The sequence below is a fragment of the Rhinoderma darwinii genome, chromosome 2 (genome assembly GCF_050947455.1).
Source record: "Rhinoderma darwinii isolate aRhiDar2 chromosome 2, aRhiDar2.hap1, whole genome shotgun sequence".
NCBI lineage: Eukaryota > Metazoa > Chordata > Amphibia > Anura > Rhinodermatidae > Rhinoderma > Rhinoderma darwinii.
In genome coordinates this window covers 162,561,331-162,587,708 of record NC_134688.1, presented here as the reverse complement: position 1 = coordinate 162,587,708, position 26,378 = coordinate 162,561,331, and the positions used below count along the sequence as shown (strand labels likewise).

The window sequence follows — 26,378 nt, the reverse complement described above, 5'->3', positions numbered from 1 at the left end:
TATATCGATTAACTTTTACTAACTTTAGTTTAGGAGAGTATTGAAAATAAGCAGCTATTCCAGCATTGATTTTCACGTTATAAATTGACGCCGTTTACTATGCAGCGTAAATAACATGTTAACTTTATTCTATGGCTCGGCACGGTTACGGGGATACCAAATATGTAAAGGTTTTATATGTTTTCCTATGTTTGCACAATAAAAAGCCTTTTAGAAAAAAATTACTTGTTTTTGCATTGCCGCATTCCAAGAGCCGTAACGTTTTTATTTTTCCGTCGATGTGGTCGTATGTGGGCTTGATTTTTGCGGGACAATGTGTAGTTTTCATTAGTACTATTTTGGGGTACATAGGACTTAGATTAATTTTTATTAAATTTTTTATGGGGGGAATGGGAGAAAAGAGCGAATTTTGCCGTTGTTTTTTTGGACGCCGTTCATCCGGCGGTTTAATTAATGTGTTAATTTTATTGTTCAAGTTGTTACGATCGCGGGGATACCATATATGTGTATGTGTGATTTTTTTGACACTTTTACTAAAAAAAAACACTTTTTGGGCAAAAAAAGTAGTTTTATTTGATTTTCACTGTAATTTTATTTATTTTTTTCACCAACTTTATTTAACGGATTGACATTTTTTTTTTTAGTCCCACCATGGGACTTCACTATGCGATGTGCCGATCGCATATATAATGCTTTGGTATACTTAGTATACCAAAGCATTATTGCCTGTCAGTGTAAAACTGACAGGCAATCTGTTAGGTCATGCCTCCAGCATCGCCTAACAGGCAGATGCTGAAGACAGACCTGGGGGTCTTTGTTAGACCCCCGCTGCCATGGAAACCCGACGGCGACCCGCGATTTGTTTGCGGGGGCAACGATCGGGTGACAGGGAGCTCCCTCCCTCTGTCAAACACATTAGATGCCGCTGTCACTATTGACAGCGGCATTTAATGGGTTAAACTGCCGGAATCGGAGAGCGCTTCGATTTCCGCAGTTGCAGCAGGAGCCAGGCTGTGTATAACAGCCGTGCTCCTGCCGCTGATCGCGTGGGTACACTGGCAGTACCCGCGCCATCACAGGACGGATATATCCCTCCTCCTGCGCGAACTAGCAGCTGCAGAGGACTGATATATCCGCCCTCCGGCGTTAAGAGGTTAAAAACGCAGATATCCAGTGATTTCAGCTTGTGCTATCAGTAATAGAATGAGAGCACCAAAATGAAGACTGAGATTGCAGAAGTTAGTAGAGCTGGGTGTAGTAGGCGGAGCAAGTGCACTGCTGCATGCACATTGCATGCTGGGACTAGAGCAGTGCATGCAGGGAGGAGAAACACAGGAAGAGAAGAGGAATGAACTTACTGAGCAAAACAAACCTCTCAAGGTAAACAATAGGGAGTAGTGTTACTAAAACCATTTATTATCAAGAAAAAGGTAGTCAGAGTGCACTAATATATTAATAGAGGAACATTGCATTGATTTAAAAAAAAAAAAAAAAAGGATTGGAAAACCCCTTTAAGAGCTAGAATGCCAAAGGTCTGCAATGCTGTAATTGCTGCAAATGGCGCATTCTTTGACGAAAGCAAAGTTTGAAGGAGAAAATTATTGTTTGAAATAAAAATCATTATTTCTAACCTTGTCAATGTCTTGACTATATTTTCTATTTATTTTGCAACTCATTTGATAAATATAAGTGTGAGTTTCCATGGAAAACACTAAATTGTCTGGGTGACCCCAAACTTTTGAACGGTAGTGTAAGAAGAGAAGTATTGCCTAATTTATTTATTTTTTTAGGTTCCAGTTCAGTTCTGAAGTTGCTTTGAGGGGCCTATATATTAGACACCCCTATGAAACACCCCATTTTCGAAACTAGACCCCTCAAAGTATTCACAACAGCATTTAGAAAGTTTATGAACCCTTTTGCTATGTTCACACGGAGTATTTTGGGGGAGGAATATCTGCCTCAAAATTCCGTTTGGAACTTTGAGGCAGATATTCCTCTCCCTGCACGCCGATTTTCGCGGCAATTATCGCGCCGTTTTTCGCCCGCGGCCATTGAGCGCCGGGGGCATAAAACAGCGAGAAATACGCTTTCTCCTGCCTCCCATTGAAGTCAATGGGAGGTCGGAGGCGGAAGCGCCCGAAGATAGGGCATGTCGCTTCTTTTTCCCGCGAGGCAGTTTTACTGCTCGCGGGAAAAAGACGCCGACGCCTCCCATTGAAATCAATGGGAGGCGTTCTCGGGCCATTTCTGCCGAGTTTTGCGACGCGGTTTCCGCGTCAAAAAACTCGGCAAAATACCCCGTGTGAACATAGCCTTTAGGTGTTTCACAGGAATTTAGCGCAAAGTAGAGGTGAAATTTACATATTTATTTTTGTCAGAAAATCCTTTTTATACCATTTTTTTCTATAACTCAAAAGATTTTACCAGAGAAACGCAACTTAATACGTATTGCCCAGATTCTGCAGTTTTGAGAAATATCCCACATGTGGCCCTAGTGCGGTAATGGACTGAAGCACCGGCCTCCGAAGCAAAGGAGCACCTAGTGGATTTTGAGGCCTCCTTTTTATTAGGCACCATGTCCGGTTTGAAGAGGTCTTGTGATGCCAAAACAGTGGAAACCTCCCAAAAGTGACCCCAATTTGGAAACTAGACCACTTGAGGAATCCATTGTAGTTTTCTTGGGGTGCATGCGGCTTTTTGATCAGTTTTTGTTCTATTTTTAGGTGGCGTGGTGACTAAAAAACAGCAATTCTACTATAGTTTTTTTATTCTATTTTTTTTACAGCGTTCACCGTGATCTATAAATGACATTCACTTTATTCTGTGGGGCGATACGATTACGGTGACACCAGATGTTTATAGTTTTTTTTATGTCTTATGGCGTTTGCACAATAAAATACGTTTTGTAAACAATCATTCACTTTTTGTGTTACCTTATTCTAAGAGCCAGAACTTTTTTATTTTTCCATCAATAAAGCCGTGTGAGGACTTATTTTTTGCATAACGAACTGTAGTTTCGATCAGTACCATTTTTAGGTACATGCGACTTTTTGATCTCTTTTTATTCCATTTTTTGGGAGGTGAAGTGACTAAACAATTGTGATTGTGGTACGGTTTATTATTATTTTCTTTTACGGCGTTCACCGTGCGGGATAAATAACGAAATAATTTTGTAGTTCAAGCCGTTACGGACGCGGCGATACCAATTATGTATAGTTTATTTGTTTGTTTATATATTTTTATTAATAATAAAGGACTGATAAGGTAAAAAGGGGGATTTTTACTCTTAATACTTTTAAAACTTTTATTTTCTTATTTTTACACATTTTTTTTTTACTTTTTTTTTACTTTATTATTTTGTCCCACTAGGGGACTTGAGGGCAGGAGGCCCTGATCGCAATTCTAATACACTGCACTACATGCATAGTGCAGTGTATTAGAACTGTCAGCTACTCACTGACAGCAAGCATAGTGGGTCCTGACTTTGTCAGGACCCACTAGACTTCCGTCGATGGCATAGCCGGACGCCTTTGTTGCCATAGTCACCATCGCCGGCCGCTATGGTGTAGCAGGCCGGCGATGGCAGCTTAACCCCTAAAAAGCCGCGATCTCTATTTGAACGCGGCTCTTAAGGGGTTAATCAGCGGGGACACAGCGATCGGTCCCCGCTGTAGGAGCTGTGACAGCTGCTGTATGAGACAGCAGCTGTCACAGCTCCTGCTGCTGTATGTGTCGGGAGGACGGCCGAAACGGCCGTTATTCCCGAGACATACTATTAGGTAATGGAGCGCTAACGATACAGCTGCCATGACCTAATAGTACGTCCAGGAGCGGGAAGGGGTTAATAACAATCAAGTTGACTTTAAGGCCCCCTCCATATATGCAGAAACTTGCAGCCTTTACGCAAAATAAATTGACCTTCCTTATGGAATATCAATGTGCAGTACGTCAATTTCCGCAGTTGTTTTCGGCTGATTTTCTTTGCAGCATGTGGATGAGATTTGTTCAAATCGCTTCCACTTTGCTGATACTATAATACGCTGTGGAATTTTCGCTTCATTTCCGTCCCTTGTGCAGGAGGCCTAACGGCTCATTTAGACGAGCATGTTCTGCGTCTGTGTGCCGTCTGTTGAAGTACACGGATCCATGCAAATCAATTGGGCTTTTCAGACGTGTGATTTTTCATGCAGATTGTTTCTGTTGCGTGAAACTCACTGCATGTCTTACATTGGCGCGTTTTTGTGGAGCGCATCGCCCATTGAAGTCCATGGGTGCGTGAAAAACACAGACAGCACACGGACAACATCCATGTGCTGTCAGTGCTTCACTCATCAGTTGCTAAAGAAATGCAGGGAAATTAAAAAAAAAAAAGAAGCTTATTGCTTGCCGAGGATAATCACGGATGCGAAAAATAGATGCCACATGCAAAGCCCACTGATGCCACATGGAATGCACACGAACATGAAATGCATGAAATACAGTCCGTTTTTGTGCATGCAAATCGGACACGTGTGAATGTAACCTAAGTTTACAAGCAGCAGATTTGTTGCAGGAATTTCTACGACTGTCCCATTCATCTGAATGGGGCTTGCAGCAATCTATGCACATGCTGCAGAAACCACCCCATCATGTATGGAAATAAGTTTTCGCAGAAATTTCTGCAACAAATCTGCTGTACGTGAACATACCTTTAACATTTTAAAGTTACAGGAATATGAGGTTGTCCTTGATTGTGAGTGTAGGTACACATGACCTACAGCAGGGGTACTCAACTGGCGGACCGCAGTCAGAATCTGGACTGCGAACACTAGCTTTCCAAACCCCTGCTGACAGCCAGCAGGTAGACAGGGCAGTGAAGTGGACGTCCATTCTCTTCTGCGGCATAGGAGGCATGTTTCTCATCTACAAGGAGGGGTGGGATCTGTCCGATTCTCCCTGCACCCAATTGCATCCGTGTATTTAGGATGCAGATAGAATTTAACAGCCTCACTTATTGCCTGCGGGAGCAAGGGAGACATCAGTTCCCTGCCCTGCCATTCGGCGCTTTTCCTGTGATGCAGGTGGTGCAAATATATCAGCGCGCCACTTGCATCGTTCTGCTGGAGCATGCCTGGTCAGAATAGGCCAGGCCTGCATTACTGAATAACAGCATGGAAATGGGGACAGGTGAATTTGTTTGTGGTTGTATGTCAATTTCTACAGGGAGAACTGTGTGTGGCACTTTCTACAGGGGGCACGGTATATGGCACTCTCTACCATGTGGCATTTTCTACAGAGTGCACAGTGTGTGCCACTCTCTACATGGGTAAAGCATGTGTGTGATGCTTTATTTGCTCAGGGCTCAGCATACCTTTGGTACTCTATTTGCATGGGGCATAGCATATGGCACTATTTTTATGGTTCACTGCATGTGGCACTATTTTTAAGGGGCACAGCCTGTGTGGTGCTTTTATTTTGTAACGCAATTGAATTCAATTGAAATTTCCATTAATATAAAAATTACAGCATCCGCAGGAAGAGGTGACAAATACAGAACAGTTCTTCTGAGAGGGTGGGGGGAGTATTGTCAGGAAGCTATTACTTTTGGAATACCTCCTTTGCTGTCAGTGTGAAATGATTCTGTAGATAGGGTCGCACATTAACAAGACGACATCTCTAGACCGAATCCCTAGGTGAATTTCCACACGCAGATTGTTGCACATCAAACTGCAAATTAGCGGCAAAAATCCGACATAGGCCTTTCTTTCCTGATGCTGATACACGTGTCGGATTTGCCTATTCCAAATTCAACTGCTGTGAACATAGTCTTACTGTCGGGTTCAGCTCGGACCTTCACCTGATGGCAGACCCAGATAAATGAACCTTTACTAAAAGTTGTTAAGTACTTCTGACCTACAGTATAAACGTCAACATTATATACAGATAAGATATTCAAGAATTAGAAGGCTTGGGCACTGCATAGTTGACAGGACAGAATTACTACAGTCTCAAATATAAATTGCAATACGTTTTCGTCAAGAACTGTTTAAGATTGTAATAACCCATGATTTGTTTCCTCTAGTTTGTGGTCATATATATGCTTGTTGATTCTTTTTTTATAGGCTGATATCTGGTCATTGGGTATAACCGCTATAGAACTTGCTAAAGGGGAACCCCCTCATTCAGAATTGCATCCTATGAAAGTGCTTTTCCACATTCCCAAATGCAACCCACCCACGCTTGAAGGAAACTACAGCAAACTCCTCAAAGAATTTGTAGAAGCCTGTCTAAACAAAGAGCCCAGCTTTGTAAGTCTTCAAAATCGACACATTATTTAATATGTTGCATGTAAGGTCCTTATTCCTTTTGGTATTGCGTAGCATAATGCCAGCTATAAACAGTGGGAAAGATGCACTAATGCTGTATAACATTAAGACTGTGTAAACTTAGACCAGAGTGTCAGAAGATGCGCCAAATATATCAGTGGTGCATGCTGTATGATAAACTTGGAGCATCTTGTTAGACATGCAAGACACTTTTTTTTTCTTCCTTATGCCACCTCTTGGTTGGCTTAGTTTACGACAGTTGTTTGTATCAATTTTGGCACCTGGCTAAGGATATGCCATCCGTTTTTAAAGCCTGGATAAACCCTTTACTGTAAATGTAAAGCCTGGATAAACCCTTTAAGTTTGAAAGGGTTTATCCAGGCATTGAAATCAACTAAAACGCAGTATATATTGACATGATGCGGATTTAAAGAGGCTCTGTCACCAGATTATCAAATCCCTATCTCCTATTGCATGTGATCGGCGCTGCAATGTAGATAACAGCAAAGTTTTTATTTTTTTTGAAAAACGATCATTTTTGCCCAAGTTATGAGCAATTTTATATTTATGCAAATGAGCTTTTCAATGGACAACTGGGCGTGTTTTCTAGTTTTACCAACTGGGCGGGTATTGTGTTTTTACCAACTGGATGTTGTGAATAGAAGTGTATGACGCTGACAAATCAGCATCATACACTTCTCATCGTTTCCACCCAGCTTCTTTCACAGCAGACACAGCATGACATCACCCACAGGTCCTTCAACCTTGTTGTCGGACAAAGAAGATACATCGGCTCCAGGCGTCCCAAAGGTTAATATGCTCGTCTCTAGGGAGTTTGCTATGCTTACCTGCACTGTACTCTGACGCCTGGAGCTGATGTGTCTTCTCTCTTCCGATGCCACCTGTGGGTGACGTCATCATTCCCAGCCAGCTTCTTTCACTGCAGACACAGCGTGACGTCACCCACAGGTCCTTCAACCTTGGTGTCGGAAGAGAGAAGACACATCCGCTCCAGGCGTCAGAGAGTACAGTTGAATTTGCAGCAGCATCACCATGTGCAGGTAAGCATAGCAAACTCCCTAGAGACGAGCATATTAACCTTTTGGACGCCTGGAGCCGATGTATCTTCTTTTTCCGACGACAAGGTTGAAGGACCTGTGGATGATGTCACGCTGTGTGTCTGCAGTGAAAGAAGCTGGGTGGGACTGATGAGAAGTGTATGATGTTGATTTGTCAGCGTCATACACTTCTATTCACAATGCCCAGTTGGTAAAAACACAATACACGTTGGTAAAACGAGAAAACACGCCCAGTTGTCCATTGAAAAGCTCATTTGCATAAATATAAAATTGCTCATTGTTGGGCAAAAATGATCGTTTTCCAAAAAAAACAACTTTGCTGTTATCTACATTGCAGTGCCCATCACATTCAATAGGAGATAGGGATTTGATAATCTGGTGAGAGAGCCTCTTTAAATTCCGCACTGCAGGTAGTTATTAACGTTTACGCTGTGTTTTTTTTCTGCAGATTTTCTAAATCTCATCCACTTTGCTGCTACTGTAAATTCTGCGGTATTTCTGCATAGAATTCCGCAGTGTTTACGATATGTGGTAACCCAGCCTTATACTTAGTAAATGGGAAGATAAAACAAAAGCCAGTTGCAGTAGATATTTTTGCAAAAGTGTTGTCACCTCTGTCCTCTCAGTACCTCATGGGAAACGGTGACATTTATAAAAAAAAATATTTGAACATGCTACTGCAACACAACACGAAATCAGGAACCACTACACAACAGATCTGTCCTAATTGGATCTGGTAATAACAGAAGCCATGACGCTAGTGTAAACAGAGCTTTACTCTAGTCTTACTAAAAAGTCTTATGCCGTGTGAACATGGCCTATGTTCAGGCTAAAAAATATGAGGCTGATTGTAAGAAGAAAGCTTTTCAGAATTTTGATCGCTTTTGAGATTGCTTCTCTTTGCTCTATTGAGCACTCACAGAGACAAGCAGATGCCTGTTTACATGAGGGGTTGTACTGCCGACAAACATTAATTTTTACGTTATTTTCGAGATTCAAACAGTGTCAAACAAGCAAATTCTCACTGATCGTAAAATGTTGCCCGGTTTAAAAGGCCCCTTACTCTATGTGTAGAGGTTCAGATAGCACCAGCTCGGAGGGGGGGGGGGGGTGTACGGATAGGGGCCCAAACCAATTATGAATAAGAAAAAAGTATCCGGCACACCAATTGGAGTGGAGAATTTTTTATATTGTTATTTATCTTAATGCAGTGCCTCTGGTAGGTTTTCTACCAGTGGTCAGCCGCTTTTACAAAGCCTAGCGCTCGTGCAACAGTCCCCAGCACGGCTCTGTGCCTGAAGAAGCTCATTAGGACCAAAACGTTGCACTCTGCCACTGGCATTAAGATAAATAACAATAATAAAAAATCTCTGCTCCAATTGTTGTGCTGGCCCCTTACTCTAGTCAGCTCACACAATTAAGGGTTTCTTCCACCCAAAAATGTATTAAGTGTTAAAATTATGTAAAAACTCTCATTCCTAATTAACTTTTTTTTTTCTTCAGAGACCTACAGCAAAGGAACTTCTCAAGCACAAATTTATTGTACGAAATGCCAAAAAAACATCCTATTTAACAGATCTAATTGATAGGTACAAGCGATGGAAGTTGGAACAAGGCCATGAGGCTTCCAGTTCTGATTCAGAGGGGTACGTTAATAGAAATAACTCATCTACAAAAAGTCAGTTAGGCTCTGTGCTCGCTGTGTTTGCAGTGTGCAGTGGAGGTATATGTCGGGAGGATCTCCCAATGTATACCTTCGACGGAGGATGTGACAACTTACAGTGGGTTACATTGGCCATAGGGTCCCAGTATAAAATTCAAAAAAAGTATGCGGCATGGTTTTTTTCTTATTTTTTATACTGGATACATTTGAATTGAATAGCATAGTCTACTATGCTATTCCATAAATTTTTCTTGTCGAATACTGACATTTATTGCCCAGAGGCCAAAAGGTGACACGTTTGGCCTCTGACTGTTGCATGGGTGCCTATGAATACGTTTTAACGTATATGCCATCAGCTTTTCCAGGTACTGCAAACGCAGTGGGCAGAGACCCTTAGCCTTCTTTTGAGTGTGAGAACTAAGTGCAATGATTTCATCCCCCCCCCCCCCCATAAATCAAGCACAAGCGAAGAAAAGAAACGTCGTAATAAATCTTATTACAGAAAAATGCTTCTTTCTCCATTTATTAGGCACTTCTCCTTCTCCCCCCTGCCTCCTGTACTGATCATTCACTCTTAATTCACTGCTAAAATCTGTATTCAGTGAGGCAGAGGTGAAGATGGATTATCAGCTCACTGAGATATCATGTTACAGCTGTTTTACATAGAAGTCTATGGAGGGGGAGTAGCTGTGGAGACACAGACACTGCTGCAGCTTCTTTGTAAGTGTTTTATCTCACCCCAGTCCTGCATTCTCTGCTACACTGCTTTATCCTCTGTTTAATGTCCTCTATGCTGCTACTGCTCTTTCCTAGTAAGGGTTTTCAGAGCTGGATTCTAGTAAAACGCTTACTAGAAACAGCAGTGAGTGTGTGTGTGTCTGTGTCTCTCTCTCTCTCTCTCTCTCTCGCTCCTGCCTCTCCACTCTCCATAGACTTCTATGGGCATCAGCTGTAACCTGATCCCTCAGTGAAATGACAATCCATCTCATCTCTGCCTCACTGAAGATGGATTTTACTAGTGACTTGAGAGTGAACGATCAGTGCAGGAGGTAGGGAGGAAGAGAGGAGTCTGTAATATATCTTATTATAGAAAAAATGTCTCTCACTACTTATCAAAGTTTCTTATCTTCGCTTGTACTATTGATTTATGGAGAAAGAAACTTAAACAACAGTTACACTTTAAATCTATGTACAGTACATATGGTGAAATGTATTATTGATTGGAAATGTTCCTGTATCCTGCAGGTAACACATGGAAGATGAAAAACTGTCAGATATTTCTATTGCTACATCCTGTAAATAATTTTTTTTTTAAAGGGAAGATGAAGGACAAGCTTCAGGTGGAAACGATAAAGGGCCCTGGTACTTTACAGTGGAAGAGTCATATCTAAAGAAGATGGATAATGGAGCAGCACAAATTGTGGAGTTAGAGGAAAATGAGGTTTGTTATTTTACTGTATTTTAAAACCCGTCACTTTTAAACTAGAATTTTTTTACGGGGGAATTCCAGTCCTAAGAAATTGATCGCTTATCCTCAGGATAGGCCGTCAATATCTCTTCGGTTGGGGTCCGACTCCCAGCACGCCTGCCGATCAGCTGTTTTGAAGGGCGCTGCTTCCCCTTCATTTCCTTTACTAGCTTACACTGTGAATTGCCGACATAAATGGGAAAGAAAGGGAAGCAGCACATGCGGGGTTGCCGGAAGCATATTCTGAGGATAGGCCATCAATTTCATGTCAACGTGAGGGTCTTTCTCAAGCCTAACAATGTGTCTAACGTGTCCCGAAAAAAATTATTTTATATGTTATTGCTTTTAGTATGTTATTAAAATACATTTTATTTATTTGTGTTGTACTTTCTTCTTTCTTTTACTTCTCTATGGGGGCTGCCATTTTTTTTTTCATCTCTGTATGTGTCGATTAACGACACATACAGAGATGTAATACGGCACATACATCCCCATAGAGAATGCGAACGGTAGCCGTTCTATTCATTGCAGCGTACGCCGTCTGTGTGGGAACGGCGCATGCGCCACTCCCACACAGACCAAAAGGAAGGTCCTCGGCAGAGCGACATCTGGCGCCATTTTCATGTGGAACGGAAGCCGCGGCCGGACAGTAAGATGACTACTTCCGGTCGTGGCTTCCGGCCATATGTTCAGACGCAAGGACTAGGAGCGGAGGGAGCGGCGGCGGCGGCGGCAGGAGTAGGTAAGTTATGTTTGTGTATGTATGTTCGTGTTATACTGTCTGATTACCACTGTATCTAATCCTCATACACTGTACATTTTCTCAAAAAATGGCGGCACACAGTGTAGGAGGTTTGAACATTCAACCCCCTCCTTTCTCCTGGCACTAGCCAGGATAAAGGAGGGGGGATTGTGTGAGTACACTAGAGCGAGTGTGTCTTTGCCAATTTTGCAGCATAAAGCAATGAGGTTGCTTTACCACATGCCAATGCTGCAATTTTGGGAATTGCTCCCTCTAGTGACCAGCACATGGAAATGTTATAAATTAGAATCTAATTTATAATATTTCCTGACTTGTGAAAAAATTAAAAAAATTAGTTAGAACAATGTGTAATCATTTATATACGAACTGTTTAACAAAAAAAAATCAAGACATCAGCACATAATGGAGAAACTCACACAGGTGTACAATTACATGCAGAGCATTGTTCTCATATAAAAGTGTTCATAGTGCATCATAAAAAAGCATTTTACTAAATGACAATCAATTATATATATATATATATATATATCATTAGAGAAAACAAGAGGAGAAAAAAGGCATAAAGCAAAAAACACAAAGAGTGGATGAGCTCACCACACTGCAGCAGCTGTCAGCGTTCAGCTGGTGTTACTGCGCATGCCTGTGTAGTGTTTACTTCCGGATTAGTCAGATCGTATAGAGATAGGGAAGGAGTTGACAGACAGAGATGATCACTCCATATCATGCAAGTCTCCTACTCACCCCAGGGACTGATCGTGCTGCAGAGTACATGGGATCACAAATGATATGGAGTGATCATCTCTATACGATCTGACTAATCCAGAAGTAAACACTACACAGGCATGGCGCAGTAAGGGTATGTTCACACGAGGGCGTCCGTTACGGCTGAAATTACGGGGATGTTTCAGCCTGAAAACATCCCCGTAATATCAGCCGTAACGGCATGTGCAGGCGCTTGAACGCCGCGTCAATTACGGGCGTAATTGGCGCTGCTATTCATTGGAGTCAATGAATAACGGCTCCAATTACGGCCAAAGAAGTGACAGGTCACTTCTTTGACGCGGGCGTCTATTTACGCGCCGTCTTTTGACAGCAGCGCATAAATTACGCCTCATGTGAACAGACAAACGTCTGCCCATTGCTTTCAATGGGCAGATGTTTGTCAGCGCTATTGAGGCGCTATTTTCGGACGTAATTCGGGGCAAAAACGCCCGAATTACGTCCGTAAATAGGCCGTGTGAACATACCCTTACACTAGCTGAACGCTGACAGCTGCTGCAGTGTGGTGAGCCCATCCACTCTTTGGGTTTTTTGCTTTATGCCTTTTTTCTCCTCTTGTTTTCTCTAATGCTATATATAATTTTATTTTTTTTAATCAGTTCAAGTTTATTCAACAAACTTCACATCAATACAGGTCATTATACATTCTCATACATTGTGAAAGCATCTCTCCAAAGACCCAAGCATTTATTTCCAACAAAACAATCCCTTCCCCCCAACTCCCCCCTGTATCCCCCAGCCGGCCCTCCCGTTACAATCGTCTTTATCCTATCTCTTTCTCCTTCCCATTTCCCTCCCCCATCCTCCTCCAACTCCCCGCATGTACGCAACCGTCAGTGGCTCTGTTCCTGAATGTGTGACTTGTCCCTCCCTTCTCCCGTGCCCCCCGCGCCCTTAGTGTTCCCTTGGACCCCAGAACCATTTAGAGTGAGACCAGCGCACGTAGCGTCATAAGTTCCGAGGAAGCACACCCAGAGTGATCAATCCACCTAGCCCATTGTTTTTCAAATTTAGTCTTGGACCCCCTCTTGGAATATATCCTATATTCCATCAGAACCTGAGAATTAAGTGCCCCTATAATTTCTTGCTTCGAGGGTGGCTCCCCATCCAGCCAGTGCTTTGCTATTCCCTTCCTTACTTGGTATAGTATTTTTGCAATTGCCAGCCATGTCATCCTATCCCCTTCCAAATCCCCTACATACCCCAGCAGTATTACCACTGGATCCAATGGAATCTGTACCTCAAACACTCGGCCCATTAACTCTGTAATTTCCGTCCATAAGGCCCCCAATCTCCCGCAGGACCAGAACATATGAAGGACGTCTGCCTTTTCTTCCGGACACCTAGGACACCTGGCGTCTGCCCTTAATCCCATTTGTTTCAGAACCCAGGGGGTCCTATACACCCTATGTATCAGAAATAACTGAGATCTCCGTTGTGCAACATTTATGGACAGAGTACATGATGCCGCCAATACCACCTCCCAGTGGTCTGTAGAAATAGGACCCACATCTCTTTCCCATGCAGCTTTGACCGGTGCCATAGGATCTCCCAGATGTTCTGACAGCAACCTGCGATAAACCAATGAAATTAATCCCTTTGACGTTACTGCTTTTGCAATATGTTCCAACACTCCGGTGGCATGGATCGCCATGTCTACACTGGCCGCTTGTGTCTGCACAGCATGCCGAATCTGCAGGTACTGATAGAACATGCGGGAATGCAACTGAAACCCCTCCCGTAACTGCTGAAAGGATTTGAGTATGCCTCCCTCGTACAACTGACTCAATCGTATTATACCTCGCTGCTCCCACCCCTGCATCCCTTCCAATTTGCCCATTTCCCCCAGATATGTGTTCCTCCAGAGTGGGGTATATTTAGTACACTCTCCTATCCAACAATTGCTTACACTGCCACCACACCTTATGTATGAGAAGCAGGGTGGGTCGAGTACTCGCCAGTCTTCTATAGCTGTGTGCTTCCAGTCCTGCCAGCGGATTCTCCCCCCCCCCCCCCAGATGCGATAGGATGCGCGCACTGGACCCCCAGGTCTCCTCCTGCTCCCACCCCCAGAAATGCTGACATTGGGCAGCTAAATAATACACCCAAGCATTAGACAAAGCTAGGCCCCCCTCCTCCTTAGGCAATTGAAGCTTCTCCAGTTTAATCCTGGGTACCCCCTTTTTCCATACTAAGTCTCTGAAAAGGTTATGCAACCTCCTAAACCAATATTTGGGGATCCATACCGGGGAATTATGTAAGACGAACAGCACTTGAGGCATAAGGATCATTTTAATCAAATTCGTCCTACCCAGAGCCGATAGCGGTAGCTTATTCCAAGCCTCTACTTTGGCCTTTATCGTTGTCAACAGTGGCATCACATTAAGGGACATATAATCCTGTGCTTTCGCCGTCACCCTGACCCCCAGATATTTAAACTCCGTGACCACCGGTATCTCCACCTCCTCCTCCCCAGTCTGGATAGCCCCCGGATCCATAAACATAAGAGCCGATTTCGACCAATTAATGAGCAATCCCGAATATTTCCCAAAACGCTTAATCAGGGCCATAACTAACGGTAGTGTGCGCTCGGTATCCGCCATGAACAACAGCATATCATCCGCGTATAATGCGATTTGTTCCTCCACCCCCCCATATCTCAACCCTTGTATATGCTCGTGTTGTCTTACTGCACACGCCAATGGTTCCACCGCCAACGCGAACAACAACGGAGACAAGGGACATCCCTGACGTGTTCCCCACGCCAGCGCAAACCGATCAGAGAGGGCCCCATTCAACCTAATTTTGGCCGTCGGGGCTACGTATAACAACCTTACCCATTTTATGAAATTAGGCCCAAATCCCATTTTTCCCAGAACTGACCACAAATATCCCCATTCCACGCAATCAAACGCTTTAGCCGCATCTAAAGAAAGAATGGCTCTCCCCCCATGATTATCTGGAAGAACTTGCAAATTCAAGAACAACCGTCTCAGGTTCACCGCCGTCGATTTGGATGGCATAAATCCGGCCTGGTCCCCATGTACCACCCCAGCCACTACCCTAGCCAGTCGAAGCGCCAAGAGCTTTGCTATGATTTTAATATCTGCCGTCAATAGTGAAACTGGTCTGTAGGAGCCCGGGAGCTGGGGATCTTTACCCTCTTTAGGCAGAACCACTATAGTTGCTTCATACATTGATTCCGGGAGCCGCCCCCACTCAAAACTATCCAGAAGAGTGGCCAGTAAATGAGGTGTGAGTTCCTCCCCATATTCTTTAAAAACCTCTACCGGAAGACCATCCGGTCCCGGAGCCTTTTCACTGGCGAGTATCCCTATGGCTGCCTGGAGCTCCTCCAGAGATATAGGTTCCTCCAATGTCCTTCTCTCCTCCCCTCCCAACCTGGGAAGGTCAATCTCCCCTATATACTCTTCCAACTGTTGGGGTGTGTGCTCTGCTCTAGAGGCATATAAATCGGAGTAAAATTGCTGAAATACTTTCAATATCTGCCCCGTATCAGTTTCCGGCTTTCCCCCCTCCCCCCTAATAGTATGTATATAATTATTCTCCCTCTGAGCCTGCGCCATCCTTGCCAGCAACCGTCCTGTGGTCTCCCCCTCCTCATAATATTGACGTTTCAAAAACATCCGTTTGTTATCCGCCCTCTCCAACTGATGCTGTTTTAATAACCTCTGTGCCTCCACCCAATGCTTCAAAGTGTCTGGTGTGTTATCCGCAATATGTAACCTTTCTGTCTCCGTTACCCTTTCCAACAGCGCTTCCCCTAATTGTCTAGACCTGGTTTTTACTGCCAAAATGTGCTGGATGAACACCCCTCTCAGCCACGCCTTCATCGCTTCCCACAGTATCTCTTGCGGTACAGTACCCGAGTTAAACTGAAAATACTCCTTTATGAGGTCTAGAATTTGTTTATTATCTATCAACTTCAGCCAGAATGCATTGAGCTTCCAGCCCACTTGCCCCCGCCCTGCCCTCCCCTCCGTCACCACCTTCATTAACAAGGGAGAATGATCCGATAGGGCTCTTTGTAGTTATTCTATCTGATCCACGAAGGGTACCGCTGCATTCGAGCACAAAATTAAGTCTATCCTGGATAGAGACTGATACGTGGAAGACGCACAAGAGTACTGACACCTATTTGGATGCTTATCCCTCCATATGTCCCGTCAGCCCATTTCAACAACAAGATGACCAAACGCTGTTATTCCCACCCCCCTGTCGTGCCAAATTTATCCATATTGGTATTCGGTACCGCGTTAAAATCTCCCATCACCAGTACCGGCACCTCCGGGAATCTAGCCAATTCTTCCACCACTTTCTTGAGATACCCACTTGAAAAGGGAGGGGGAACATACAACACCACCAACACACAATTCCAGTGATACATCGTACAGTGTACCCAGACATACTGCCCCTCCCCATCCTGGAAGGAGTCATGACATATAAATGGCACCGCCCTATGTATGAGAAGACTCACCCCCCTTGAATATGTAGTGTGATAGGAATGAAAACTATGGCCTACCCAGGCCCTATGCATCATGGAGACCGAATCCCTAGTCATATGCGTCTCCTGTAGTCCTATCACCCGTGACTCCTGTTTCTTGATAAATTCAAATACCGCCTGCAGTTTTCTGGAGTCCCGCAAGCCCCGGTCATTCCAGGACAAACAGTTAAGTGATCCCGTCATCCCTCAACATATCCCAATACATCCTACCCTGTATTCGTACTTTTAAATATCCGACCGGCTGGGTCAACCTTTTCTCCTTCCCCTCCCTTCCCCCTCCCTGTAACATCCCCCGTAAACCTACCCCTTTCCAAGGGTTGGGGCGACAGATATCATCTGCCATAACCCATAACAACAAGCATTGGCAGGTCAACTCCGCCCACCGTACATTCAGCAATACCATAACTTGCAATTCACCCTTCCCGCTTAACTGACCATTCCTCCCGCTGCTTTTTTGCAAATAAACAACCATCCCTTCAACATATCAGTACCCCTCAATGTCCATAGACAAATTCCTCCACTCCCTGTCTTCAGTGTGCACCGCAGCCAGGCCCTCAAAGGCCCCCAGGGGTTCAATCAGGAGTCCAAGCATAGCCAGGAACCCTTAATGCCAGTTCTTGCAATGGTTTACGACACCTGGTTCAATCCCGCATCTCCGGCCTCTTCTTCTCAGCCGGTTCCCTCCAGATCAACGCCTTCTCTCTGCCTCCGCAGGTCTCAATTGACTTTCATGACTGTCCAACCATCTAACCGCTTCTCTCGGTGTCTCAAAAAAGGAAGTCGTGCCCAGAGCCACTATTCTCAGGCGGGCAGGATACATCATAGAATATTGCACTTGTAGCGCCCTTAGGCGTCTCTTTATATCCATAAACTGCGATCTTTTCCGTTGTACTTCCAAAGAGAAATCTGGGAAGAAGGACACTTTCACCCCATTAAAGGAGATGTCTTGACGTTCTCTAGCTTTCCTCAGGATGTTATCTCTATCTTTATAGTGTAGTATCTTTATCAGGACGGGTCTCGGCGGCCTCCCCGGAGGGCCGGGTCTTGTCGGCACTCTGTGTGCTCTCTCCACAGCAAACAGAGGGGTCAATTCCTCTCTACCAAATGTGTCGATCAGCCATTTTTCAAAGAAATCATCCAGATTCGTTCCCTCCACTCTTTCCGGAACCCTCACAAGTCGAACGTTGTTCCGTCTCAGCCGATTCTCCATGTCATCTGTCTTTGCCTGCAATGCGGCCACTGCCTGAGAGTGTGCTTGTACATCCTGCCTTATGTTAGGAATCGCATCCTCCATGTCTGACACTCTCCCCTCCACAGCAGTGGTGCGTTCCGCTACTTTCTGTAAATCATTCCTGAGCAACAAAATGTCCTCCTTTAATCCACCCATCTGGCATGATAAGGCAGTAAGGACCATAGAATTTTGCTTCACCGCAGCCAAAATGTCCTTTAATGAGGGTTCCCCCTTCCTTGCTCCACTTTTCCCTCCAGCACCTGGCTGATCCTGCATGGCACCGCACATCTCCTCCTCCTCCTCCTCATCCTCACTTCTCATGTCCCCTGCCAAAGGAGAGTACCTGGATCCATAAGATGAGCCTCCTGTAGCCTGATCTCCAGCCGACTTTCTCTGCTGTGCTGCCGCACCTCCTGCTCTCGGCGTGCGGGCGAACCTCTCCAGCTTCTCTGCTGCTTCCTGCCTGAGGCCCCTAGTGCAGCCCTCCGTCTCGCCGGCGCCATCTTGAGAGCGGGACCCGGGACTCGCTGGCGGCGACTTCTGCTTCTTCGAGCTCGTCATTATGAACGGGCACTCGTGCACCTCCACCTCTAGACTCCGGTAAGTCACCGTGGAAACAGTTTTCCCCCAAATTCTGCGGGATATATATGCCTTACAGGATGGATACAGCAGGAGCTCCGGTCACACACGTCCTCTCACATTCACCGCTAGGCCACGCCCCCCATGCTATATATAATTGATTGTCATTTAGTAAAATGTTTAATGTGATACACTATAAACACTTTTATATGAGATGCACTATGAACACTTTTATATGAGAACAAGGCCATGCATGTAAGGCTGGATTCACACGAGCACATTACGTCCGTAATGGACGGAACGTATTTCGGCCACTAATCCTGGACCGGACATACTGCAGGGAGACGGGCTCCTAGCAACATAGTTATGTACGATGCTAGGAGTCCCTGAACTACTGTCCTGTACTGAAAACATGTTTTCAGTACGGGACAGTTGTCCGGCAGCGAGGCAGGGACTCCTAGCGTCGTACATAAGTATGATGCTAGGGGCCCAGCTCCCTGCAGTGTGTTTGGTCCGGGATTAGTGGCCAAAATATGTTCCGTCCATTACGGACGTAATGTGCTCGTGTGAATCTAGCCTAATTGTACACCTGTGTGAGTCTCTCTATTATGTGCTGATGTCTTGATTGGATTACCTGCACCATGTGATGTTGTATACTTCCCTATTTAAACTGACACTGTTAGACACATTGTTAGGCTTGAGAAAGACCCTCCACTTGTCACGGGTCGAAACGTTGCCATTTTTTACTGGATGTTTGACCAATAAAAGAACATATTGATTGAAATTTGGGAGACGTGTGCTGCTGTTCAACCATGCTTTTTCTGAGGATTACATTACGTCAGACTGGGTTTGTCTGATTTTACAGCGTGACACTGCTCCTGATATCGGGATTTGTGCTGCTTCAAATATTTTATTTATGGATAGCCACAGGATATGTCATAAATGTCAGATAGATGTGGGTCCCACCTCTGGGACCTGCACCTAGCTCTAAGAAAGGGGCCCGCTAAATCCCGTTCTACTGTTCCGTGTTGTGGCTGAAGCGTGTGATTTCCGACCATGTGTTACGGAAACTACCTAGCTCGCTGAGCTATGCTGTTTCCGTACCTCCCATAGTAGTGAATGGCAGTTATGGAAGCCGCGTCCGTAATTCATGGTCGGAAATCACATGCTTCAGCCACAACACGGAGCGGTAGAATGTGGTTTAAGGGGCCCTGTTCTAGAGATAGGTGCAGGTGCAGAGGTGAGACCCACATCTATCTGACATTTATGACATATGCTGTGGATATGTCATAAATATCTATGATGGGTTGTCCCATCAGGGATATATATGACATATCCACAGGATATGTCATAAATGTCAGAACCCCTTTAAGTTCTTTTTGAAAAACTATCTTATGAAGATTTAATGAGAGTTTTTTTTTTTTTACAAACATATTTAACATTATGTAACATAATTTCGTTTTTACTGTCTTAGGACGGATTTACACGAGCGTGTGCATTTTTCTCTCGCAAAAGGCACTTAACAGCTCCGTGTGTCAGCAGCGTATGATGCGTGGCTGGGTGATTTTCGCGCAGCCGCCATCATTATGACACTCTGTTTGTATGTTTGTAAACAGAAAAGCATGTGGTGCTTTTCTGTTTACATTCATAGTTTTTACTGCTGTTGCGCGAATCACGTGGGTTACACGGAAGTGCTTCCGTGTGGTGCGCGTGATTTTCACGCACCCATTGACTTCAATGGGTGCGTGATGCGCGAAAAATGCAGAAATATAGGACATGTCGTGAGTTTTACGCAGCGGACTCACGCTGCATGAAACTCACTGACTGTCTGCACGGCCCCATAGACTAAAATAGGTCCGTGCGAGGCGTGTGAAAATCACGCGTGTTGCACGGACCTATTATACGTTCGTCTGAATAAGCCCTTACAGTAGGGTTGTACCGCCCCATGAGGTGGGGTGAACACTTCACCTTGGAGGAGAACAAGAAGAAAATCATCTCCGCTTATATGTAGCATTTTATATGTCACACATTTTTATCATGTTATATTCCCACAAAGCTAAAAGCAAGTTACCATCTTCCTGTGAACTCTACCTTTAATATTGCTAAACCAGAATTATGGTAGTGAAGCTCCAGTTTAGTGGCATTGTAAAAAATTATAATAGGAAATTGCAGTTTCGTTTTTTGTAATATAATGTAATTAAACACTGTCCTGCAGCCGTGCAAGTTCTTATCTGATCATAACATTATATTGGGCAATTGCTACTTATGCAGTTCCCTAATATACTATAAGGGTATGGTCACACGACAACACAAAATACGTTTGAAATTACGGCGCTGTTTTCAGGAGAAAACAGCTCCTCCATTTCAGATGTAATTGCATGTACTCGCGTTTTTTGCGGCGTCTTTTACGGACGTAATTGGAGCTGTTCTTCATTGGAGTCAATGAAAAACGGCTCCAAAAACGTCCCAAGAAGTGTCCTGCACTTCTTTGACGAGGCTGTTGTTTTACGTGCCGTCTTTTGACAGCAACGCTTGAAATTACACCTCGTCTGAACAGAACATCGTGCAAGCAATGGGCAGACGTTTGCCGGCGTATTGGAGCCGTCTTTTCAGGCGTAATTCAAGGCGTAAAACGCCTGAATTACGTCTGAAAATAGGTCGTGTGCACGTACCCTTACATGGCTCCAAACCAGTGCTTCACAATAAATCACGAAAAAATGAAAACTTGAAACATTACGTACACTGACCTCACCATTATTTTTTTTGTTGTTTCATCTTCAAGGCTAAAGACATCCAAAAAAGACCTTTATCTCAGTGCTTGTCAACAATAATGTCACCGTTATTTGCTGAGGTATGTAGCAGGTTTAGTTTAACTTAACAGCGTACAGCTCAAATCTTTGTGGCAAAATGAAGAACACCATGACGGAACCCGACAAAACCTTTTATAGGTCAATGGAGTCCGCTGGGTGCCAATGGTGTCCTTCTTGTGATGGATACATGACCGCTTGAATTACGTTTTTCTGCTCCTATGACGGAACCGCAAAACGGAATTCACAACGCAAATTCTCATGTTGCAAGCCAGCATGTTACATATTTTACATCGTCCTTTATATGCAATACTATTCTATAAATGCTTTAAAATTATCTTCCGATTCCAGTGAAAAAAATAATCTGGGCTGGATCTTTCTTGTAGCCCGGTGCCTATAGGTGGCCCTGTTAGAAGGGGGCCTGCTGAAATGGAAAAATAACTTACTAATACAGTATAGGTTCAAAGGTTTCTATGGGTGGCACACAAATTAGATTCATAATATGGCCATGTGCATGGGAACGTAAGGACGCAATCCTTTTTCACTTTTTGTATGGCCCTATTACCTGAAAAGTTGTCATACAGATTAAATATAGATTTCAACCCACAGTGCTGAAATTGTTTAAGGGGAACTGCTGTAGATTAACAATAACTATAACACATTTTTGTCAGTTGAAAGAGAGAAGTCAAGCCAGTGGTGGCAATGTAGGATCCATAGAGGAACTGCGAGAGGCAATTTACTTAGCCGAGGAGGACTGTCCAGGCATCTCTGACTCAATGGTATCACAGCTTCTTATGCGACTTCAAAGGTAATGCCCCTATATAATCTATTTGTACAGGAAAGATAGAAAATTAACACAAATGCTTAAATTACCATTATAGAGACTCTATTACCGTTTAGGAGTGTTTTTGGAGGTGACAATCACTTAATAGCTGAAAAGACGCTGATTCAGAATCGGTACGTTTTATCTTTGTACTCACTTGCATTCCCCCGCTGTAGGCCCGCGTGCTGCATGCGGATGATGAGTCCTAGGAGTCCACTGCATTATATCACCGAGCTTAGGAGTTCTCTTTATGCGTTAGCAAGCAGCTCACGGCCCGTTTGTGGGCAGCTTGCAGCGGGGAAAATAGTATTTTAAGCTGTTTTCTCATTACTGTTAGGAGTTAGGAGGGATTTCTAGAGGTGACCGTCTCTTTAACACAATATTAAATTGGGAAATGTGGATATTTTAAGTGAGCACAGGCTTAGCTATACAAGCCTGAGATCAGAATATGGCCGTGATCCAACGCTCAAGTTTAGATTTTTTGCAACTGTCATGTTGCGGAAACCTGCAGGTCGCAACGCAGTGATCTTGGGCCAAAGTCACCGTGTAACCCTAGTTTGTCAAGCCAAACCCCCATGTTAATGACAAGTTTAGGCAAACAAGGATTGACCACATTTATCGTATGGCTAATTTTAGGCCACGTTTACATGTGGCAGAGTACAGTACATTACAGGTTTTTCTCTACGGATTCTGGGTCGGATTTTCTGCAGCATTTCACACAGCAAATCTGAGCCGTGTGGATGTACTCTAAGGCCTCATGCACACGAGCGTATTTCACATCCGTGTTACGTGTGTTAAACCGGACGTCACACGGACCTATGCAATTCAATGGGGTCATTCAGACAGTGTTTTTCACGCAGCGTCTGTTCGCTGCGGGAAACTCACTGCATGTCCTATACTTGTGCGTGAAAATCACGTATAGCACACGGCTGCACATCCATGTGCCATGCGTTTTTCACGCAGCAGTTTATTTTGCTGACGTAAACAACGTGTGACATACGCATGTAAAAAACGCAGACACGCACTGTACACGGATGTCGCACAGAACTGCAATGCAAGAAAAATTCTGCGTTTTTTTACGTGCGCAAAACGGACATGTTCATGTGAATAAGGCCTAAATCTGACTTTTTGTTTTCAGTGTATGTTACCGTCAATGTGTGAAATGAAGACTTTGTACAGAATGCCTAGGTAATCTGTAGAACGCCTAAGGACTCCTGCGCACGAGATGGAAATACTGCAGAATTTACATCTGAAATTTAGGTGCGTAAATTCTGCAGCGTATTACAGTAGCAATAAAGTGGATGACATTTGAACGAATCTCCATCTACACGCTGCAGAGAAAATCAGCCCAAATCACGTGCGGAAATTAATCTGCAACACGTCAATTTATCTTGAATAAACGGTGTGGAATCTCCATCCTGTGTGCAGGAGGCCTAAAACTTCTAGACCATGTGTAAAATCCGTCTGTACACATTTCCTAGGCATGCTGTAGATTACTGAGTTTGTTTTATTCAACGTGTAAAACTGCTAGACACTCTATAGAATAACTGGTTATAGTAGCACTCCAGCAAAGGATTTTTTTTTTTTTGGTATTAGCATCAGCAATATTCTAGCGGTGTAATTTTTCTTCACAGCTCAGTTGCATCCATCCATTTTGAACTAGTTTATTATGTGCAGCTGTGTCATGTGTTACTCGGACCACCAGGCCAGAGCTCGCATTCCGGTGTAAACCGGAAGTCAGCCTTCCGTGAGGAGGACTTCATTGCATCAGCATCGATCAAATCGCCATTGCAAGCTCTCGCCTCCTCTCCCCACCAAGATCCACTTTCCTTGTTCCTCTGTATGTTCTCCATGCATAGAGTGCTACAGAACAGATTTTGCCCCTATCTGAGGGAGCAGGAGTGCAGTGATATAATAGTTTTGTCCCTACAATTATTAGCTGCAGTTATAAAACTCATTGACTCACACTACCTGTCTCCAAAAGATTCCTATGAGATGCAGCTTCACATTGCTCTCCCCTGCTCCTTGCCAGCAAGAGCTGACAGGAAGAATCCTATCACAAGCAGGAGGCAGGGGAGAGCAGCATAGAACCCACTGTAAACTCTGCAGTGTGAGTCAGTGGAGTTTTATTATTAAAAGGCAATTGTTCTGTGCCAATAGGCTCTATCACTTGCTGAACTTAGCTGTCTAAAGTGTATGACAAGCCTGAAACATTTGTTCAGCCGAGAGCTAATCCCCCATATGCAAATGCTCTGCTCGGCCAAGCGTTTGGCAGCGGCTTTCTCCCTATTGAAAACACAGACTCCTGGCAGCGGCTTATCTGCTAAAGAACAAAAGGTTCACGCATGTGGAAATGCAACATGCCCAACATCTGCCATTGGTGGTGGTGGTGGAATGCCACTATACACATTAGATGTATGGCGGGTTCGGCCGACATGCATCTAATGTGTATGCACAGGTTTAGAAAGAACTCAGAGCAAAGTGCAGTGTAATGAGACTCCAGCCCCACTGAAGAGCCAGAGGCATATTGGGAAATACGGGCTGCAGTGCTGCACAGGAGACTGCGGTAAGGAAGACACAAGAGCTTCTACATTGTTTTAATAATAGCCTATGCTTCACTAAATAGGCAGAAATATTAAAGAAGCACCCCAGGTTTTTTTTAACATGTCCCCCCCCCCCTGAAATTCATTCATGAAGTGCTCCCTCTGTTGTCTATTATATTTTGCCAAATAAATATAAAATGCTAGATATTCTATAGAATAGTTAATAAAGTGTCCCGCCACCCTATTGTCTATTCGTATGACACTTTATAAACTGATTTTGAAGAATCTCAATAGGAATGCCTAGTTCACGTCAGAATGATATAACCTTATTATATATGCAGCGTATGAAATTACATGGCATTTTACACAACACCTTAATTTCACACGGACTTGTTACCATTCTCTCTTCTAGATACTCTGTCAATGGAGCAGAACCTTCAACACAATGAAGTTTTATTTTCAGTATAAGGCGGACAAACTTTACAGAAGAAATCGAGATGGAGAGAGACTGTAGAGTCAGAATGTGGATGTAGCTTTAATGATCAGTGATTCCACTGGACACTCACTAAAAGCGATCGTTTTTAGGATTTTATTTTTTGCGCACCTAGTGCAAACATGATAAATGTTAAGAAGTACTGTGATAAAGCGAATGAAAAGATTTGAATACTCAGGTATCTCGCTCTAAGCCGGCAGCTCCTCTGGGGGGTGGTATAAACGCTGCACTGAGGTTTTGTGTACACAGATGTATGTATATAGCCTCATTTTTACAGACCTTCCTCGAGCGTGCCCAGAGCCTCCCATGTGTGTCTGCAGGAGAGCGCTTCTGTACATAATGTTACTGGATGACTTATTTAAAAGACTGTGCTTACATTTTCCCCTAATGTTACCTGTATATAGTAAAACCACATGGCAGGAGAAGCGGTTTTCTACTTCTGTTACTTTGAGATAAATGCTACAGGAAGCCAATGTATTTCTCTACAGATTTTGCAATGTAAAAAATACAGTATTGCTAACGTTTGCTGAAGCTTTGAATGTACATTTGTTATAAAAAGACTAAAGATGGGTACTCGTCACAACGTCTCTGTGTGGTTGCTTTATTTATTTATATTACTTATCAGGAGATACTTCAACGCTCCACTCCTTAGGACTCGCTTAGATGAGTCTATGGCCTAGTTCGCACTGTTTTTTGCAGGCAAAAAAAAATCTGCCTCAGAATTCCTTCAGGAATTTTGAGGCAGAATTTGAACTTTTTTAATGCAAGGACCGAGGGCAAAAAACACTTAAGCGCCACAGATTTTTTTTCCTGCCTCCCATTAATTTCAGAGGTGGAAGCCACTCAAAGAAATAGCATGCCACCTTTTTACCGCGAGTGACCAAAAGCCACCTGTGGGGGAAAAACCACCCCTGCCGCCTGCTGAAATCAATGTGGGGAGATCTAAACAGTTTTTTTTCGCAGATTCTGACGTGGTTTTTGCATCAAAAAACTTTGCGTGAACTGACCCTATTTGTGTTCTACAGGGACAGAGGTCAACATAGGGAAGGCGTTATTATTTTGGGAACAGGATTTCCTTCTTCCCTCTGCTTGTATCCATTGCTACCTTTACTACAATAAGGCCTTATTCACACAAACTTGTTATACATCCGTGATACGCGCGTGATTTTCACGCATGTCGCACGGACCTATGTTAGTGAATGGGGCCGTTCAGACTGTCAGTGATTTTCACGCAGCGTATGTGCGCTGCGTAAAACTCACAACATGTCCTATACTTGCCCATGTTTCGCGCAGCACGCACCCATTGAAGTCAATGGGTG

General features: G+C 44.0%; 1 protein-coding gene across 1 annotated transcript in view; it reads left to right on the top strand.

The window, feature by feature from the left end:
* Positions 1 to 25,642, top strand: part of STK24 (serine/threonine kinase 24) — a 107,267-nt gene extending 81,625 nt beyond the window's left edge. Inside the window, exons 6-11 of the mRNA XM_075852414.1 lie at positions 6,102 to 6,287; positions 8,888 to 9,030; positions 10,365 to 10,488; positions 21,176 to 21,244; positions 21,872 to 22,008; positions 24,979 to 25,642. Coding sequence (XP_075708529.1) covers positions 6,102 to 6,287; positions 8,888 to 9,030; positions 10,365 to 10,488; positions 21,176 to 21,244; positions 21,872 to 22,008; positions 24,979 to 25,015 — 696 coding nt within the window. The 3' untranslated portion in view covers positions 25,016 to 25,642. The remainder of the gene's footprint in view (positions 1 to 6,101; positions 6,288 to 8,887; positions 9,031 to 10,364; positions 10,489 to 21,175; positions 21,245 to 21,871; positions 22,009 to 24,978) is intronic.
* Positions 25,643 to 26,378: the final 736 nt, after the last annotated feature.